Source organism: Pan paniscus, chromosome 16, assembly GCF_029289425.2.
Source record: "Pan paniscus chromosome 16, NHGRI_mPanPan1-v2.0_pri, whole genome shotgun sequence".
Lineage (NCBI taxonomy): Eukaryota > Metazoa > Chordata > Mammalia > Primates > Hominidae > Pan > Pan paniscus.
This window is the reverse complement of record NC_073265.2, coordinates 28,846,934-28,868,400: the sequence shown is the minus strand read 5'-3', so window position 1 is coordinate 28,868,400 and position 21,467 is coordinate 28,846,934. Positions and strand designations below refer to the sequence as shown.

The following is a 21,467-nucleotide window of genomic DNA, read 5'->3' as shown; positions in this document are numbered from 1 at the left end:
TATCATTGACCTGACTACTGCTTGCTAGCAAGTACAGCTGATTGTTTGATCTTGTGGGACATATGCAGAGAGATGCCATGTGGGTGACTTGTGGGACACATGCAGAGAGATGCCATGTGGGTGACTTGTGGGACATATGCAGAGACATACCATGTGGGTGACTTGTGGGACATATGCAGAGAGATGCCATGTGGGTGACTGCACTTCAGGGAGTCTTTCTGGGGGAAAGTAACTCCTTCACTGCCTTCCCTCTCCCCTTGGTCAAAGTCTGCCCCAAGGGGCATGAATTCTCTTGCACTTCTGGTTTGTACAAGCCTAGAAGTGGCCAGCTGATCATCCCACACCTTATTAGCAACTCACACCTCATCAGCAATAGACAAGAAATCCTGGGAAGGAGCCAAGAGGGGCTTGCTGTACCCATGGGTGACTTGAGGGGCCATGGCAGTGGCATCAGAAGTGACATCCAGGTCTACACCTGTGAGAGCAGCACAGGCCATGTTAGATCTGCTCAGCCCGGCAGCAGCCAAGTGCTCAGCCTGGCAGCAGGCAAGTGCACAGGTCTGGATGATGGGTAATCTGAATCCAGTCACGTTGAGCAGTGTAATGTCAGTGCAGCTTGGCCGTTTGACTTGTGTATGCTGCTGGGAAACTTCTTGGGCATGTAAGGAAATACTCAGTTTTCTTTTCCAGTTCCCAGGGTTGAGCATCTTTTTGAGGGGTCTCATATGGGTGGGGCCTAGCTGAGTGTTCTCTGTGATTGGGGTGAGGGGGCAGGGTCCAGATAGTGCTACACTAGTGAGATGCTTCTCACAATAAGAGGCAGAGGAGCTGCTGGTGATCGTGGCACTGATCAAGTATTAAGGGCTCATGTCTCTGGAAAGCAGAAGTCCTGGTACCTGAAGCCTTGTCTAACTGTATTCATCCATTTTCACACTGCTGTAAAAATACTACCTGAGATGGGGTAATTTATAAAGAAAAGAGATTTAATTGACTCCCAGTTCCGAATGGCTGGGGAGGCCTTAGGAAACTTAGGATCATGGTGGAAGGCAGAGGCACATCTTACATGGCAGCAGGCAAGAGAGAGAGCACACGGGGGAAACTGTCACTTTTAAAACCGTCAGATCTTGTGAGAACTTTCTCACTATCACAAGAACAGCATGGGGGAAACCACCCCTGTGTTCCAATCACCTCCCACTAGATCCCTCCCTCTGCACATGAGGATTACAATTTGAGATAAGATTTGGGTGGGGACACAGAGCCAAACCATATTGCTGACCTACGGGCAGACTGTGCAAGGCCAGGTACTACCTTCCAGGCCATGCCACATCTCCACCTTCTTTCAGCACCAGTACAAGGTGGAGGGTTTTGGATACACTCCCCTGACCTGGCCTTAAATGAACCCCTGTTTGGGAAGATCCTTTACAGACACAGCACCTCCATCTTCAGGCCAGCTCAACACAGAAGACACATGTTGAAGATCCCAGAGACAGAGTTCTGAGGATACCTTCTCTTCAATTGTGAAGTTTAGATGATATCAAGCAAAGTATTTAAAGTTCTAGAGACCCCTGTGGGCATACATAAGTTCTTTAGGTTTCATTTATACCAGATTTCTCCAATGTGACTCATCTATCAGCTGATTTCCTGCAAGAGGGTGAGGTTTAATCTGGATCCATTGGAGGTTAAGGTATTTAAATAGCTAATGGCCTTCTTGACTACTGACCCCATCACAACCTTCCTTGACCCAACTTATCTCTACACAGTAAAAATAGGCATCATCAAACTGAGAGTACAGAAGGCCTTCACCCATGCAAATGATACTCATAACTAATAATAGCCAATAAACAGTCTTGCCAAGCAGTGGGAGCTAGCTGCTCTAAAGTAACAAACTGGATCTACTTCCCAGAGTAGGGGGTGGAGTAGGTTCCAGTTCCCTCGGAGCATGAGAACTACTCAAACAGGGGCCCCTTTTTAGGCTCTTTATGCAAATCTGTGCACCTCATCTCCTGGCCAGGCTTTTTTAGCTGGGAGTTCGGGGCAGAGGTGCCAGGCCCCCTCCAGCTGTAGAGCTGGGCCCCAAACTTGTTTCGGGAAAGGAAGTGATAGACATGTGATAACAGGGCCATTCCGGCGACTTGCTCAGAACAAAGGGCATCTGATCCAAGTGGACTTGCTGTCTCTACTGCTAGAAAACAGCTACTGTTGGCAATCCTCAAATGGTAATTGTCCCACAAAATGAAAACATAAGAGTCCATTTTCACCAGTCACCCTGTTAGAAAGCAAAGTCACCCTGTTAGAAAGCACAGTCTGGCTCTCCTACCGAGCACCTCCACACTTTTCTGCTTATGTCCCCGGCAAGCCATGTTTCTAGCCCTTTTTCAAATTGTAGGACTTGAGAACCCTACCTCCTGCTTCTAGCTCCCTCGATCCATGCTCATCCCTAACTTACACACTGGGGTCCCGCTGGCAGCCCACCTCTCTCATTCTGGTACATAGAAACAGAAAGCTTGGATCCTTGAAGCCATGGAGCCAGCCCGGGCACCTGGGCCACGGGAGACGAGCCATCACAGAATGCCCAGGGCCACAGCAGCCTCTCACCAGGCAAACCCATAAGGCAAGCCCTGCCTCACCCGGCTGTTTGGGGAAGATGGGTAGCCTAGGCATGGGTGGGGTCTGATTCTGCACGGTGACTTTGCCATGCCAGGCCCCACATAAAAAGGGCTTCCCACACCACCACAACGTTCATGACCTCGCTTCAGAGCTGTTTGCCTTGACCTACTTCACACTCAGTATTATTCTGTCCACTGAGCCTCCTGGCTGCTGACCTGGGAGCTGACTCACTTTCCTGTTTACAGCCTTGCCTCAACCCTCACTCTTGATGGTGGTTTACATAGTTTCTCTGGCAATGATATTTGCTTCCTTTTTGACAAGAGTTCAGATTCTCTTCTGGCCAGACAGCCTCTGACTATTCTGGTGAAAAATATGCCAGATTGTCCCTGGCCCCCAGGACCCTTTGTCCTTGGTTTGGCCTCTTAAGAGCAGTCTACCTGCCGGACTTGCCTTTATATGATTGGGGTAGCCTCAGTGTAAGAGACGAAGGTGGGAGAATGGAAAAGGGAGGGAAGGAGCTAGGAGAGGAAGGAAGAACAAGCCCTTTTCTCCTATGAATCCTTAGCGCCATTGATACAGACATTAAAATGAACACCAATTATTTTTCCCCCTTGATTTTTAGATGTGTTTAATCCAAAAGAGCTATAGCAAGTGATGTGAGCCTATTGTGAGCATTCAGACTCGATAGTGCTGTTCTGTAGCCTAACTGGAGTGCCTTTATTTTTCTATGCACAGGTAGATATTTTCTGACAACTAGTTCTGCATTTATATCTCAAATAACTCTTCAGTGAGTACCCAGATTTAATGAGATCAGTGAAGTTTGGAAACACTTCGATCATTAATCTGGTAGTTGACTATAGAACTAAATTAAGTGGCAGGTTCCTTCTGATGGTTACGTACTTCATAGTAATTATAGTTCAAAAATATGATATTTTTGAATCCCTGTTCTGTTGATACCTTCTTGTCTGGGAAATCACCTTACCCACAGCCCTGCCAAAACCCTGGGCTTGGATGGTTGTGTTTCTACCATGTGACCCTCAGTTCAGATGTTTGGACCAGTGGTGGACACTTGAACCTGACACAGGCAGTCCATCAACCTGGCCAGTGACCAACCAGGTTATCTTGCTTGAAAATTTAAGCAAAAGAATATAGAGAGCTAAAGGACATAGTCAGTTGTTGGTGGGTGTGATACTCTTACAGAGTCAGTTCATGCTACATAGGCAAGCTGAGGTTGTGAGAAAGCAGAAACCATCAATAAGCAGAGAAAGCTGGTTTGCAGAGAAGAGGATGCATCAGGCAGGCAGTGAGTGAAGAGATGACATGGACCCAGAAAGACAGATGGGGCACATGACTGGTTCCTGGTGGCTTCTCAGCTCTAGACTCCGAAAGGCCAGTCTATACTCTTATTTCCTGCTTGTCGTTGTCCATGAAATGACTTCTTTGATCTTACAGCAAACCTCAACCCTACCACCTCTTTTTTTTGACATAAGGGTTTCTGTTCCTTATAGCCAAAAAACCTTGACTAAAATAGACTACTACGGAGGTGTTGCCAGTAGTGGTTGCAATAGAGAGCTATAAACTTATATCTTCGTCATTAAGCAAACGGTGGAATGTTTTTTAGTTGCTTATTTGGAAGTAGAACTAGGTGTCATTAAAATCTGTGTACATCCATATTCTCCTTGTTAATCATTTAGAACATTCTAGCTTTCCACCCTTTTCTCACTTGTGATAATGGTATTGGTTTCATAGGGTGGGTCTTTAGGAATGCTGTTTGGGGGAAATAAAAAACACCCGAAGTAAGCTTACATCAAAGGACAAGATTGCTTCTGCTGGTTTATAATGGGTAGACTTTCTGATTATCTGCACCAGGGACATAATCTTGATTGCCTTGTCAACAAATCCATTGCCCAATTAACTGGCGATTTTTATGGCTGGGGAAACTCCGGATATATAGCATAGGAGGTGGGGCAGGGATGAGAGTGAGGTAATCCACAGTCTGTGTTCCATCTCCAGCAATTACAAGTTGCATTCCTCATCAAATTTAGCTTCTACATCAAACTGGCATTTATCTGGGTGGAGATGTGTAAACAGTGGGCATCCTGGGAATGGAGCTGTGGCTGGGTTTTTTTTTTAATGAGCTAAAAGAGAGGGCACTATATATGTTTGCATAAAACATACACTGTGTACATTTGCATAAAACATACATACAAAAGCCAATCTGGTCAATAAAGTCCCAAGTTAAGTAAACTGTTCTGCGGGGAGAGTTTCTGTATCTGATAGAATGGACAGAAAAATGAGCAGCAGTTGGGAAAAGGACTCTTGGAGGGTGGTAGAGGGAGAACTCATTTACAGCGGGTGGCAGTATAGCCATGTGGCTAGACACTTAGGTTCTAGACCCAGACTACCCGGATTCAAATTTCAAGTCCACCGTTTAGAAGCCATATGACCTTGGAGAGGTTACTTCATTTCTTAGTGCTTCAGTTTCTTCATCTGCAAAGTGGAAATAACAATAGTTTCTACCTAATAGGTTTATTGCAAAATTAAAGGAATCAATACATGTATTATGCCTAGAGCAGAGTCTAGTCTGCTTAGTGAATGCTACCTACTTATTATTATTCTGTAAGACATAACCTAGTGTGCCAACCAGATGCAAGATGCAGCAGAACTAAAACTGCATGTGTATTCTATTCTTTTCCTGATGAAAAATCCAATAGATTTACTCTTTTACTAAGAAATATGTGTGTATTGGCTGAAACAAGAAAGAAGATTCATAAAAGAGCTACTAAAATGAAGGTGGGAAGAGAGGGGCTTTCATATACAGAGTGAAAAGAGATTGGGTTCTGGCCTGGAAAAATGAGGACTGAGATGCACTATGTTGAGTTTTATGAAGGATAGGAATAGTATGAATAATAACTTGTTTATGGAATACTGGGAAATTAGAGCTGGCACGAAAGATGAATACTTTGAGGTGAATACTTGAACAGATGGTTACTTGACAGTGCCTGCACAGTGAGTGGTTCAGTTATGGTGCTTATTAGCTCAGAATTTTTGAGAGCAATCTGGAAAAAGGCTGTGGGTTAGATGATTCCTTAACTATTGAGGGCAGTTAGGGATGTTTGTGATGGAGCCCTAGTTTAGTTCAGTTCAGTATTTGTAAATAAATTATATCAATATAGTACCTTAAAAAATGGTTTAAGCACTCTAATCATTCAATTCTCATGGTAGTCATTTACTGAGCTTTGACTGTGGGCAAGACTCTGCTGGGAATCAAAAGATGAGAAAGATGGGTCGTGTTGAAGTTTCCAATCTGTATTGCACCCAGAAGCACTATCATTAAATTAATTTGAGGGCTTAATGTATTTCATTTGCTCTTACTTATATTTTGAGGCCAGAGAATTTTTAGTTATTTTATAAGAGTTCGGGATTGATATTGTGAAGGAGCTAAATAAATAAAAGTTCTCTTTTTGCTATTATTTTGTTTTCATAACTCTACCCAGGCTACACTCTAAAGTGAGTAGAAAAGTTTATTTTAAAATTTATTTTTAGTGTAATTGTTCATAAAAAGCAATTTTAGAGTTAGAATTTAATGTAGAGATTATCTTCTAAAGTTCCTCATTTTACAGATAAAGGAGATGAGCCCCTGAGAACTCAGGTGACATGCTCAAGGCAGCAAAGCTTGGATGGAAGCCCAGGTTCTAGTCTTCTGTGTTTTCTTTCCTATCCAGCTGCTTCCCCCAGGAGGATCAGGGTAATTGTAGTCCAGCTTATTTCTGTGTACACACAAGCTGAAATGTGTAATGTTTTATCTCATAGTGCCCAGAAGCAATTTACCATGAAGCCAGTGAAGATTCAGCTCAGGGCCTCTCACTTATAGGAGCTTTGGGGTGGGAAGAGGAAGCCAGGTTGCAATCAGCAAACATTTCTGTGAGCACGTCTGGTCAATGACCTAAAGAGATACTGTAAGAAATGGACTCAACCCTCCCCAAGACCCCAGTAATTTGTTGTGATCTTTTTCACATTCTAAAATAAAAGAAACTCGCTTTTGTACCTGATTTTGAATTTGTAATTTTGTATTTTTTTTTTTAAGAAATGCCCTTCTCTTGCTTCAAGATTATATAAATTTCTGGCTCTGTGAAACATGGGTCAGCTTCTGATGTCCAAACATACAATCACCTGGGAATTTCATTTAAATATTTTAAATTTTATTTCTAAGTGCATTTTTATTAAAAAATTTGGGCTGGGCATGGTGGCTCACGCCTGTAATCTTAACAATTTGGGAGGCCGAGGTGGGTGGATCACTTGAGGTCAGAAGTTCAAGACTAGCCTGACCAACATGGTAAAACCCTGTCTCCACTAAAAATACAAATATATATATATATATTAGCCAGGTGTGGTGGTGGGTGCCTATAATTCCAGCTACCGGGGAGGCTGAGACACGAGACTCGCTTGAACCCAGGAAGCAGAGGTTGCAGTGAGCCACGATTGCACCACTGCACTCCAGCCTGTGTGACAGAGCAAGACTCCATGTCAAAAAAAAAAAAAAAGAGTACATTTAAATTACTTTTATTTTTATATTTAATTTTAACTTTTGTTATAGTAATAAAGAAAAAATTGTGTTAAAATGTTTTAAATAAAAATGGCATCCCCTTGCCTCAGCCTTCCCTACCCCTTGATATTTTCTCCAGTTAACTACTTTTAAATCTTTTGTGTTTTTCCTAATTTTACCTCTATATTATTTATTAATAAGTTACTTTCTTAATTGATTAGTTTTAGACATTATATATTGGGTTGCTGTAATGGTAGGCAATAATTTAACTAATAAAGTGCAAACACCCCTTGTTTCTCATCACATTTCCCCAAAATAGTTAAGTCACAATTTTTGCTTACCTTAGTCATCAGTATTTATATTATCATTGACTGTGTAAATATTATTCACAGCAGGAGCAATTATTAGCCTATGGCATCCTTTCTCATGTAACTTTTTGTTTGTCCTAGACTTCATAATTATCTTAGTTTCTTTTGCCTAATTTTCTGTGTATATGTCACTGCTTTTCCTTTTTTTTGTAAAACTTTTTGTTTTCCCCAGAGTTCATAATTGCTTTGATTTTCCTTCTGCTTCATTTTCTGTGTATTTAGCCAAATACATCATCAGAACTGCCAAACATCTATCATATCAATATTACTTTTGGAAATTGTCAAGCATATTGGATAATCTACCAATCCTCCCTCCTACCCTTTTTTCCCTAGAGACCTCCTCCTGCTCTAATATGGACTGATTTTTTTTCTAGTGTCTAAAAATTTCATCATAATAAGGCTTTGATGAGGATGTTTGGTAAGGATGACACTCAGCGGGCTCTTTCTAAATCGTAGGGAATTGTCTACACATTATATGTAATTTTACATAAACAAAGTTTGAAAGTGTGTTTTAGGTATCTAATGTCATAGAAGGACTTCCTTCATTTTCTACTTGACTAGGTTTCCATAGTAGGGTGGAGAGAATGCTCCTGATTCTGGATACAGATGGATAAAATACTATATCTGGATTCCTGAAATGCCTAGTGACTAAAAGTAGAATTTGCTAATACATAATTCTAATCCTATTTCTTGCCATATGTATTAACCTTAGGGTCAGTCACCTGAATTTTGAATTCCAAATCTCAAATCCTATTTCTTGACATGTATATTGACCTTAGGGTCAGTCACCTGAATTTTGAATTCCAAATAATTACTAAGAATATATTTCCAGACAATTTCTTATTATCCTCATACTCATAGTGACACTTGCCACTGTAAAAACTAGTTTTAATATAGGTAAGTTAAACATAATCTTAAACAATATTTTTTAAACATGGCACAAAATTGTTTACATATTAGTATTTATTAGTTGCATTAGAAGCTTTACCTAATAGTGGAGAATTAACTATACTAGTATCAGTAATAGCTTTTTATTTCAGTACTTTACATATGCAGAATATTTAGTTATTTTTTACTGTGTACTTTCAGAGTAGGCCAATAACATTATTTTACTTTGCTGAAGTAGAAATTAAAGTCATTGAAATTCATGATTAAGTTTTCTTATGGGGACTTCTTGTTCTCAGATAATTCATCCCCCTGTAAAGGAGGATTAGTCTTTTCCTAGATAATCCACGTGTAAACCATGGAAGACACTGATTTTTTGGGGAAGTAGACATTTTATTTTCAGCGTGTTTCACTATATTTTAATCTCATTCCTTTTTGAGATTGTTGCAACTCAAATGTTATGGTATTCAGCTGAAGTCTTGTGGAACATGGCTCTCTACTTTCATTTGATTTTTAAAAATTTATTTCCTGAGAATATTGCTGAAAGAAAAAAATGTTTTTAAATATTTAAGGTCTTGGTTGAAACACTTAGCCCTGGTAACCTTTACAAGCAGAGATTAAATATGCATGATCAAATCATTCTCCCCAAATGCACCGCCTCTGGAATGCCCCGGCCTCTGCCTAGACCTGTAGCTTTGCAGCAACGACACATCACAGGATGCACCACCCTTCACCCTTCCTTTTCTGTCTTCAGCAGTATTGTCCACTGACGGTTGTGGACAGACATGGGAGTGCTGAATCCCCAGAGGTAGGGGTAGTCTGCCTTGTATGCCAATTTTTTTCCCAGTTAAGGAACTGGATGGTGGTGGGGTTCATGCTGAGGGATGGGTGGGGTCAGAGAAACACCAACCAAAGATTTTGCCAGGATTATGACATTTCCCCTACAGTTTTGGATACTTTACAATGAATTATTTTTCTATTTTTATGTGTTGTGTAAGGGGTTACTTGCATTTATATTTGTATTACTGAATGCCTACCAAAAATAAATGTGTTTACTCAGTCAACTGACTATGTAATCTTTTGGTTTGTTTCATCAGTTAGAGTCCACAGCACGTCTCTCTGAAGAACAGTTAAAGTGTCTTCTGGATGAATGCATACTTAAACAAAAATCCATCATTAAACTTTCTTCAGAAAGAAAAAATGAAGACATTGAGGACATAACACCTGTGTTCCCCCAGCTTTCCAGGTCCATCATCTCTAAATTGCTAAATGAATCAGAAACAAATGTCCAGAAAACTGAGGTAGAAGATGCAGATATGCTTGAGAGTGAAGAATGTGAAGCTTCTAAAGGCTACTATCTCACTAAAGCCTTGACTGGACATAACATGTCAGAAGCTCTTGTCACTGAAGCAGAGAATATGAAATGCCTTCAATTTTCCAAGGACGTTATTATTAGTGACACAAAAGACTATTTTATGTCGAAGACTCTTGGCATTGGGAGACTGAAAAGGCCCTCCTTCTTAGATGATCCACTGTATGGTATCAGTGTGAGCCTTTCATCAGAAGACCAACATCTGAAACTCAGTTCTCCAGAGAATACAGTAGCAGGTGAGGCTTGGCGAACATGTGTTTTGGTAAATAATTCTTAAAAGCACCTCAATATAAAGGTATTATGGTTTAAATTAGAGTCGGATAAGAAGGTATGTTTGTAAGTCACAGGTAGCATCAATAAGAGTATGCAAACGTAAAACCTATTTCCCAATGCTCTTATGAAATCAAAGTTGAGGTTAGTACTCTATGAAATACGTTATTCTTGATGGTAATTAATTGTGTCATCCAGAAAATAATGTTGGTTTCACAGGAAAAGAGAAATTAGTTTGAATGGAGAGAAATACTTTGAATAGATTTGCTTAGTATTTCAACTTCAAACTTTAGTATTTTCAAACTTTAGTGATGAAAATTTGTTCTAAGGAATGAATTTAAAATGTAAAACGTGTAACTCATTGTGGTTATATTAGTTTCTGTATGCAAACCTCCTCTCCTGAGCCACTCCTATGTTCTCAGGTGTTTCGTCACGATCTAGTGTTTCATCTTGCAATGGTCATGGTACAGGATACAACAATAACTAGTTTTCGACACAAACAAATATTCAATTATTTATGTTAGAAATCTGTGTAACAATTGGTGAATCTATTTAAATAGATTCAACTTTTACCTCTATTGTAGATTACTCTAAAATATATTGGCTATTACATTTCTATCTATTAATCTATTCCTTATTAAATCTATAATCCATTAACTCTGAACTGAGTCAGATTTCGGTTTTGACTTCCATTTCCTTAGTCACCCAGGCGCAAAATCTGAGTCATCACTGAATTACTTCTCTTTCTTGCTTCCCACTTCCAGTGTTCAGGTGTTGTTTGTTCTATTCCTGCGGTGTCTCTCATGCCCATCCCTTCCTTTCTCTTCCTACAACTTCAACTGGACCAATGCCATAACCCTTCTCCCAGACCTCCCTGCCTCAAGTCTCTCTTCTCTTCCTACCATTGTTGACAACCACTAAACGAATTTCCTTAAAGCACAGCTTTGATAACCACACTTCCTTCTATGGCTCTCCAATGCCTGTTGATCAAAATCAGAATTCCTTAACTTGTTCAGTATCTCCATGGTCTGACCTGAAGTTCTTTTCCTAATCAATCTCTAAGTAGTCACCTAAATGTTATTCAGTGTGTAGCTAATGTGGTCTAATGATTTCCGGTGATTTCCTAGCTTCTGCTGTTGTTCAGGCCCTCTTCTTCCCAGAAATGTTCAGGTACCCCTTCAATGGTATTTGAATTCCAACCTTATCCTCTCTGATTGTAGCCTTCCCCGGTCCCCTCTGTTAAGTTTTCTGTCTTCTGTGAATGTCCAAGCACTTTGGTTTCCTATAGGATCACATACACACTCACCTTCTCTTCCTTAAAACTGCATAACAGTTTTAAAAACAGAGACTCTATCTTGCAATTCATTGTTACATTTTCCATGGTGTCTAAAGTGCTGCCTTAAGCCAAGTGCCTGTTTAATAAATAAAAGAATTTAAATGTATAACCAGTTTTAGAATAAAACACTGAAAATATGGTTCACATTTATTCTTTACATTACCAATGAAAGTAGGTAATGTTGCTTAAGAATTATGTAAGTCACACATTCTATATAAAGATTTGGATTTTTTGTTTCTTACATGAAATTTCGTAAGCTGTAATTTTTAAATTAATATTTTTTAGATTGGCATAATTATATACATTTGTGGGGTAAAGTATGATGATTTGATGTATGTATACAATGTGAGATGAGTAAATCAAGCTAATTTACATATCTATCACCTCACCATTTTTTTGTGGTAAGACACTTTGAAATTTACTCTTAGTTATTTTGAAACATACAGTATGTGATTAATGACTGTAGTTACCCTGCTGTGCAATTCATCTCAAAATTTATTCTTCCTAAGTGAAAACTGGTACCCTTTAGCCAACAACTCTCCATTCCCTTTTTCCCCCTCTTCATCCCCCAGCCACTGGTAACTGCCATTCTACTCTCCACTTCCATGAGTTTGACTTTTTTTTTTTTTTTTTTGTATTTTTAGTAGAGATGGAGTTTCACTGTATTAGCCAGGATGGTCTTGATCTCACCTCGTGATCTGCCCACCTCGGCCTCCCAAAGTACTGGGATTACAGGCGTGAGCCACCACACCCAGTCTCTTTCATCTTTTGATAATAGTTGTTATAACAGGTGTGACGTAGCATCTCATTTTGATTTTAATTTATATTTTCTTAATGATTAATGATGCTAAGTATTTTTTCATGAACCTGTTGGCCATTTTTATGTCTTCTTTTGGGAAATGTCTGTTCAGGTCTTTTGCCTATTTTTTAATTTTTTTTTTTTTTTGCTATTGAGTTGTTTGAGTTCCTTATATATTTTGGATATTAACCCCTTATCAGATGTGTAGTTTGAAAATATTTTCTCCTACTTCACAGATTGTCTCTTTACTTTGTTCATTGTTTTCTTTGCTGTGCAGACACTTTTTGGTTTGATATAATCCCATTTGTCTATTTTTGCCTGTGCCTTCAAGGTTGTATTAAAAAAAAAGTCACTGCTCAGACCAATGTCATGGAGCATTTCCCCTGTTTTATTCTAGTAGTTTTACAGTTTTGGGTCTTATATTTGTGTCTTTAATCCATTTTGAGTTGATTTTTATACATGGAGTGAGATAAGGATCAAATTTTATTATTCTGCATATGGATATTCAGTTTTCCCAACACCTTTCCCCATTGTGCATTCTTGACATCTTTGTCAAAAATCAATTGACCATAAATGCATGAGTTTATTACTGGGCTTTCTGTCCTGTTCTGTTGATTGACTTATCTGTTTTTATGCCAGTAGCATGTTGTTGCAATTATAAGTGTGTTATACTTTGAAATCAAGGAGTGTGATACCTCCAGCTTCGTTTCTTTTGCTCAAGATTTCTTTGGCTATTCAGGGTCTATTGTGGTTCCATACAGATTTAAGGATTGTTTCTTTTATATTTCTGTGAAAATGACATTGGATTTTTGATAGGAATTGCATTAAATCTATAGATGACTTTGGATAGTGTGAACATTTTAACCATTAATTCTTTCAGTCCATGAATATGGTACATCTTCTTTTTTTTTTTTTTTTTGAGACTGAGTCTTGCCCTGTCACCCAGGCTGGAGTGCAATGGCATGATCTCGGCTCACTGCAACCTCCGCCTCCTGGGTTCAAGCGATTCTCCTGCCTCAGCCTCCCGAGTAGCCAAAATTACGGGTGTGTGCCACCACGCCCGGCTCATTTTTTCTATCTTTAGTAGAGACGAGATTTCACCATGTGGGCCAGGCTGGGAACATGGGACATCTTTTAATTCATTTGCTTTTTCTTCACTTTCTTTCATCAGTATTCTATAGTTGTTAATATATAGTTCTTTCACCTCGTTGGTTAATTTTTTTTATTAGAGACAATTGTTAATGGGATTGTTTTCTTAATTTCCTATTTAGATAGTTTGTTCTTAATGTATAGAAATGCTCCTGATTTTTGTATGTGGATTTTATATCCTGTAACTTTACTGATTTTTTTTGTCACTTCTGACAGTTTTTTGGTGGAGTCTTTAGCGTTTTCTATATACAAGATCATGTCATCAGCGAAGAGAGATAGTTTCATTTCTTCATTTCCTATTAGGATGCCTTTTATTTGTTTTTCTTGTGTAACTCTGGCCAGGACATTAAGTAGTATGTTGAAAAAAAGTGGTGAGAGTGGGCATCCTTGTGGAAAAGCTTTCTACTTTTCACCGTTGAGTATGATGTTAGTTACAGATTTATCTTATATGGCCTTTATTATGTACTTTACCTCTATACCTAATCTGTTGAGAATTTTTATCATGAAATGGTGTTGAATTTTGTCAAATGCTTTTTCTTCATCTATTGAGATTATCATATGGTTTTTATCCTTCATTTTATTAATGTGGTATATCCCACTTATTAATTTGCATATGCTGAACCATCCTTGCATACCAGGGATAAAGCCCATTTGATCATGTGAATGATTCTTTTAATTGCTTTTGAATTTGGTTTGCTAGTACTTTGTTGAGGATTTTCACATCTGTGTTTATCAGGGATATTGGCCTGCAATTTTTTTTTTTCTTGTGGTATTCTTCTCTGGCTTTGGTATCTGGGTAATGCTGGTCTTGTAAAATGAGTTCAGAAGGCTTTCTTCCACTTCAGTTTTTTGGAAGAGTTTGAGAAGCACTGGTATTAGTTCCTCTTTAAATGTTTGGTAGAATTCAGTAGTAAAGCCATCTGGCCCTGGGCCTTTTTTTGATAGGAGGCTTTTTATTACTGAGTCAACCTCCTTGCTCATTAGTGGTCTGTTCAGATTTTCTGTTTCTTTATGATTCAGCCTTGGCAGGATGTATGTGTCCAGCAATCTGTTCACATCTAGGTTATCCAATAAAATATCTAGGTTATTATATGTTGGCATATAATTTTACATAATTACCCTTTGTATTTCTTTGGTATCAGTTGTAATGTCTCCTCTTTCACTTCATTTTCGTTTTGTTTTAAATAAGCAGAAGTTTTGAGCTTAAAGACTTTAAAAAGTATTTGTTATTGCTTTCTAATAGCACAACAAATGTAAATTTGTTGAAGGCTATTTGAAACATACAGAAAAGTGTAGAAGATAAAATCATTGTCCAGACCTATTCATTGTTAATATTAACATTCATCTTTTTTCTAGTTGTATATTTTAAATTGTCTTCATATTCTTCTTATAATATATTCTGATATTTTTTCTTTTATATTTTGAGCATTCTGTGTTATTAAATATTCTTCTAAATCATTCATTATAGTGGCTGCAATGTATCTTATGATGTATCATAATTTAAGCATTTCTTTATTTTTGGTCGTTTATATTAAGACTTTTTGTATAAGCTAAAACTATCATGAGACAAAAATATGGTCATAATCATTATCTTCCCATTACATGATGGTGTGATGAGTTCAGAGGATTTGATTTATTTGAGTTTTCTTTCTTTCTTTTCCTAGTTAGTCTAGCTAAGGGTTTGTCAATTTTGTTTATCTTTTCAAAAAGCCAATTCTTAGTTTTGTTGATTTTTTCTATTGTTGCTAGTCTCCATTTCGTTTATTTTGGCTCTAATATTTGTTATTTTCTTTCTTCTGCTAACTTTGGACTTAGTTGGTTCTTTTTCTAGTTTTTTGAGGTTTAACATTAGATTGTTTATTTGAGATTTTTTCTTTGATAATAGGCATTTATTGTTATATATTTCCCACTTCGAACTGCTTTTGTCAGCATCCCATTAGTTTTGATATGTTGTGTTTCCATTTTTGTTTGTCTCAAAATATAGTTTGATTTCCTTTTTTCCCCCCTCTGACCTATTGTTTGTTTAGGAGCATGTTGTTTAATTTCCACATATTTGTGAATTTGCCAATATTTCTTGTTATAGATTTCTAGTTTCATGCCACTGTGATCAGAAAAGATACTTAATATGATTAAAATCCTCTTAAGTTCATTAAGACTTGTTTTGTGGCCTATCCTGGAGAATGTCCCATGTGTGCTTGAGAAGAATGTGTATTTTCTTGCTGTAGGGTGTGATGTTTTGTATATGAATGTGAGGTCCATTTGATTTAAAGTGTAATTCAAGTCCAATGTTTTCTTATTGATTTTCTGTCTAGATGATCTCTTCATCATTGAAAGTGGGGTATTGAGGTCCCCTACTCTTATACTATTGCAGTCTATCTCTCAGATCATGTAATAATTGCTTTATGTATTTAGGTGTTCCAGTGTTGGGTGTGTATATGTTTACAATTATGTCCTCTTAATGAAAGGATCCCTTTATCATTATATAATGACCTTCTTTGTCTCTTTGTGTAGCTTTTGACTTAAAGTCTATTTTGTTTGATATAAGTATAGCTAACCCCTGCTCTCTTTTGGTTTTCATTTGCATGGAGTAACTTTTCCATCCCTTCACTTTGTCTATGTATTTTCTTACTAGTAAAGTGCGTCTCTCACAGGTACCATATAGTTGGCCTTTTATTACTATTTTTTCAACCCATTCAGCCACTCTATGTGTTTTGACTAGCGACTTTAATCCATTTACATTCAAGGTAATTGCTGATAGGTAAGGACTTGCTACTGCCATTTTGTAATTTGCTTCTGGTTGTTTTGTAGAGCTGTTGTTTCTTTCTTCCTCTCTTGCTACTTTCCTTTGTGGTTTGATAATTTTCTGTGATGGTATGCTTTGAATCTTTTCCTTTTATATTTTGTGCAACTATTACAGGTTTTTGTTTGTGTTTACAATCAGGTTTATATAAAACATCTTGTACAGGCTGGGCATGGTTGTGCATACCTGTAGTCCCATCTACTTGGAAGGATGAAGTGGGAAGATCACTTCAGCCCAGGAGTTTGAGCCCTGCCTGGGCAATATAGCAAGACTCCATCTCCTTAAAAAATAAAAAAAACAACAACAAAATATCTTATTATAACAGGCTATTTTAAGCTGATAACTTTTATCACATATAAAATCTCAGTACTTTAATGCCCTCCCCCCGACATCTTTTATGATTTAGATGTAAATTTTACATCTTTTTGTAATTTGGATTCCTTTAACAATTTATTATAGCTGCATTTGTTTTTAATAGTTTTGTTTTTTAATTCTCATAATACAGAGAAAATTCCTTTACACATCATCCTTACAGTATTATTCTGAATATGACTATGTCTTACACCATTTAGTGCTTTTTGCTTTTATAAGTTTTATGTATCAATTAGGAGCCTTTCATTTCAGCTTAGCTCCCTTTAGCATTTCCTGTTAGGCAGGCCTAGTGGTGATAAACTTACTTAGTTTTTGTTTGTTTGGGTAAGTTTTTATTTATCCCTTATTTCTGAGGAATAGCTTTGCTAAGTTAAGTATTCTTGGTTGCCAGTTTTGTTTTTCTTCTGCACTTTGATTATATTATCCCACCCTTTTATGGCTTGCAGGGATTCTGCTGAGAAATCTGCTGGTTGCTGTTTTGGGACTCCCTTGAATACGATACGTTCCTGATCTCTTACTGCTTTCAGGATTCTTTGTCTTTGTTTTATTTTAATTTTAATTTTATTTTATTTTAAGGCAGAGTCTTGCTCTGTTGCCCAGACCAGAGTGCAGTGGCATGATCTTGGCTCACTGCAGCCTCTGCCTCCTGGGTTCAAGTGATTCTCCTGCCTCAGCCTCCTGAGTAGCTGAGACTACAGGCACGCACCACCATGCCCAGCAAATTTTTGTATTTTTAGTAGAGATGGGGTTTCACCATATTGGCCAGGCTGGTCTCAAACTCCTGACATCGTGATCTGCCCGCCTCAACCTCCCAAAGTGCTGGGATTACAGGCGTGAGCCACTGCGCCTGGCCGTCTTTGTTTTTTAATAGTTTGATTATGATTTGTCTTGGTGCACTCATCTTTGGCTTGAATTTAATTGGAGATCTCTGAGCTTTCTATACCTGGATGTTGTCATATTTCCACAAATTTTGGAAACTTTCAGCCATATTTTCTTAAATATATTTTCTGGGCCTTTTTCTTTATCATATCTTTCTTAGAATTTTATTATAAGAAAGTTAGTTTTCTTGATGGTGTCCCATAGATTTATGTAGGCTTTCTTCATTCTTTTTTCATAGCTCTCCATTTTTTTCAGGGTCCATTATTGGGGCTTTATTAGTTTCTTTTTGTTGTGTCACATTTCCCTGATTCTTTCTAAACTTTGTTGTCTACACATTTGAGGAAATGGCCACCTCTTTTGGCCTGGAAGGTTTTCTTTCACAGTGGTAGACGTTCACTAGTTAGTTTAGCATTTGATTATGGATAGGCCAGCTGGTAACAACCCCAGACAGGTACACCTTGCTGTTGGTGTTGCTGTTGGGCCAGCCTGCTGGCTGTTCTTTGAGGTCAAGTGGAACTTCTGGCTGTGCTCTGTGGTCTGATGAGACAGATCACTAGTTGGACTCCACAGTTAAGGTGGAGCTACTGGCTGGGCTCTGTAATAGCCTCTGATTGCACAGGGTTGCATGCTGTTTTCCCTGGCTGGGAAGTACTGCTGTTTTTAATGTGTAGCTGGGCAGGTCTGTGTGCTGGGCTCAGCGACTGGGTGAGGTTTCTGCTGTTGTGCTCAGCCATTCAGGATGGGCCAGGCTATCGTCTAGAGAAACGCATGGATGCAGGCTTCCCTCAGGGAAGCCTTAAGCAAAGTACTGAGGCTTTGTGGGGTCACCATGCAACTGCTGGAGTTGGGTGGGGCCAGGTACTTTTGTCCATAGATATTCATTCATTGACCTGCACTTGCCTCCTAGCCTGGCAAGCCTTAAGCAGAACATGAAGGCTTGGTAGGGTTAGGCTAGTTGGCTGCTGGGGTTGGGTGGGGCCCTTTGCTACCCTCCTTAGGTAATCACTGACCTGCCCTTGCTGCCTGGCCTGGGGAAGGCTTAAGGAGAGCACCAGATCTAGGTGGGGAATCTGGCTAGGGAATGAAGCCTGGCAGATCTGTTGACTATACTTCCTGCAGGACAGTGCTAATGCTGTGGGCCGGTTTCTCTGGTGGAGTGCCTCCATTGGCTAGAATGCAGAGCCACTGCAAGATCCATGTGCTCGTTTCTGTGAGTCTCACTTTTGTTCTTTGTTTCTGGCTGATCCTAGGTGGTCTAGCCCTGCCTGTACTCCCAGTGTTTCCCGGGAGATAATAATGAGTGGGCTTCCTGCTCAGGGTCCCAGAATGTTGGGGAAGCTGAATGTTTGCCTCTAACTCTCTTTTCCCACTGTAGAAACTCTGGGCCCAGGGGAATCTTCTGTGTGTGGTGCTGTGCTGGCTTGAGGTGTGGCAGCGTTTGGGGGAGTGGTGATGTGGTGAAAGTGAAACCATTCCTCTATTCCACTTACCCCTTGAATGAGGCTTTTTTCAGTTATGTGGTCCAAGGGGGTGTCTCAGCCTTTCACTTTCAAGGAGTTCAGGAGTATTAATGAAGATATTCTTGTCTGTAAATAGTTGTTGGTTGGATTTTTGTTGGGGGTATGGGAGCTGAGCAACTCCCATTCTGCCATCTTGCTGACTAGAACTTCCAGCTGTAATGTTTTTATTTAGCAGCAGAGTTCACTTACAAATGCAATTCAGTTAGATGGGTGTGGTTTGCTTTCTCCACACCAAAGATCTTCATTTAATAAATGAATTGTGAAAACTTTGTTCTACTCTGAAATTGCAGTATATTGTCCTTCTTTTTGGATAAAGCGTTTTTATTAGAAAGTATCTGAATCTCCTCTGACTTCTGAAATCAAACTTACAAAATTGGATGCAATCGTTTCTTGTGTATGGGATCTCATTCCCATGGAGTCCATATATAGGGGGGTTTAGAAAAGTAATTTGCTAAGATATGACTTTATTTTTATGTGAACATGAGTCACACTGATGCAGATCTGTCACTGGGTAGAGCATGACAAGATGGAATGAATTGGAACTTAATGTGACTTAATGGAAAGAAGCTATGGAGACATAGAACATGGCTCTGATTATACCAGATAATCTTAATATGCAATTATAACAATTAACCCTGTGACTATGATTAAGATGTCATAGGTGTGAATATGTGAACCATATTTTACTTTCTGTTTATTACATAATAAGCTCTAAGGAATAGGTCTTACATTATTACTTTGAGCATGTTAGAATATCTGAAGTTGGAGTTTTACTAACCTCATTATTTATAATTATTAAAATAACTTGCTGATCAATTTTATTCTAAAATACTAAATTGTACATTATGTGCTTTCTACAAAAGTGTGCATCAAAACTGAATGCTGTGTCAGTTTTCTTGACAAAAAGCCCTTTGAAGACATAACTAATGAGGAGTTGCTGCGTGTTTGGCTGTTACATTTCTGTTCTACCTCCTTCTCAGGAAATAGATACACAAGAGTGTGATTCGGATTAGATTTCTGGAAGCAGACAGGAAGAAAATAAGAAAAGCCATTTATTGTTTTCTCTTTCAATAGCAAGTATTACTGATACGTAGTTGTCTTTTCCTTGATGTGCTGAGTTCTGTTCCAACTATTTCAATTCTGCTTCTAAAAGGCAGAGTCAGATAAGGCTTCACAACTACAACCAAACTCAGTGACCTTGAAGACCAATTTAAATGGTGGTATTGAAAAACAAGGATTTGCCTGTCAGTTGTATTAAAAATTTTCAATGTGAAACACATTATCAATGTTTGTGCTTTAAGCTTCATGGTAACCATTATTATTTGAATTTTTGAATACAAGGTTCAGTAAATTCAGCATTGTACTCACTAGTTACTGGGGTTTTACAGGACAAATAACTAGCACTCTTCTCTTCCCCACCCAGGTCAGAACCAACTGAGAGAGAGATAGATTCCGACAAATGGAGATCAAGGAGGTTCGCTTTATTGCTAATGAAATGTAGAGGATTGTCATGATCCGGGTGGGCAGCCAGACAGGCTTCCAATGCTATGCCTTTAAAATAAACGTACCCACCCAGTCACTGGCAGAGATGGAAAATCTCAGGCATCATCTGTGGAGACCTGTCCATGTAAAACCAATAGGGTGGAGGAGCAAAGCATGGAGCCTTGGGGAGCAGGGTCAGGTGGGAGCTGGGTGCTGACTCCTGAGGAGGCAGGGGCTCAGCTGAGCATGCGATTTCATCTCCCAAACTTAACTTCCCACGGACAGTGTGGAGGGTGTGAAGTGAGGCCAGCATGCTTCCACTGCAAGTTCCTCCTTGTGGGAGCATGAGGAGAGTGGGGATTAAGTGTTGTCAGGTCACACTTAACCTCAGAGACAATCCTGAATGTACTGGCACTTCCGAAGCAAAAAGCATCAGGTCTGTGAGTTAGTCTAGTATTTAATCAAATTATCTAATACTGAGTTGCTTTCTAGGTAATCAAAGCAAAAGCCACCTATGCTTGTATAGTATTCTCCCTTCCTACTAAGCATTTGAGCTAATTGTTAACAGAAATTCATAAAATAAAGATGAACATGGTATTAGCAAATAACAAACATAGTAAAATAGGGCAAAAACGGACACAAAATCAGTTGTGCAGTAAAAAACGGGGACAGAACTGCACTAATTCTTTAAGAAAAACAAAGTGGAATTTCTCGTTGGACCTGTTGAATGAACAGTATTCTTGAAAAATTGTATAAGTTAGCAGGGAGGAAGGGATAGGGAGTTATTGTTAAAGGATACAAAATTATAGCTTTGTAGGAGGAATAAATTCTAATATTCTATAGCACTGTAGGGTGACTATAGTCAACAATAATATATATTTTCAGATAGCTAGAAGAGAAGATTTTGAATGTTCTTAACACAGAGAATTGATAAATGAGGTGATGGGTATGCAATTTACCTGATTTGACCACTAGACATTGTATGTATTAAAATATCACTGTGTATCCCATAGATATGTACAATTGTGTGTCAGTTTAAAAGCCTATAGTAAATGCAACAAGAGTCATGTAAGTTTTGTTTT

The 21,467-nt window shown here is 38.7% G+C and overlaps 1 protein-coding gene across 5 annotated transcripts in view; it reads left to right on the top strand.

The window, feature by feature from the left end:
• Positions 1–21,467, top strand: part of FSIP1 (fibrous sheath interacting protein 1) — a 190,927-nt gene that overhangs the window by 157,237 nt on the left and 12,223 nt on the right. For all 5 annotated transcript variants that reach the window (XM_063596535.1, XM_003826556.5, XM_055098839.2 and 2 more), the window contains one exon: positions 9,504–10,014. In XM_063596535.1, the coding sequence (XP_063452605.1) occupies positions 9,504–10,014 (511 nt within the window). The remainder of the gene's footprint in view (positions 1–9,503; positions 10,015–21,467) is intronic.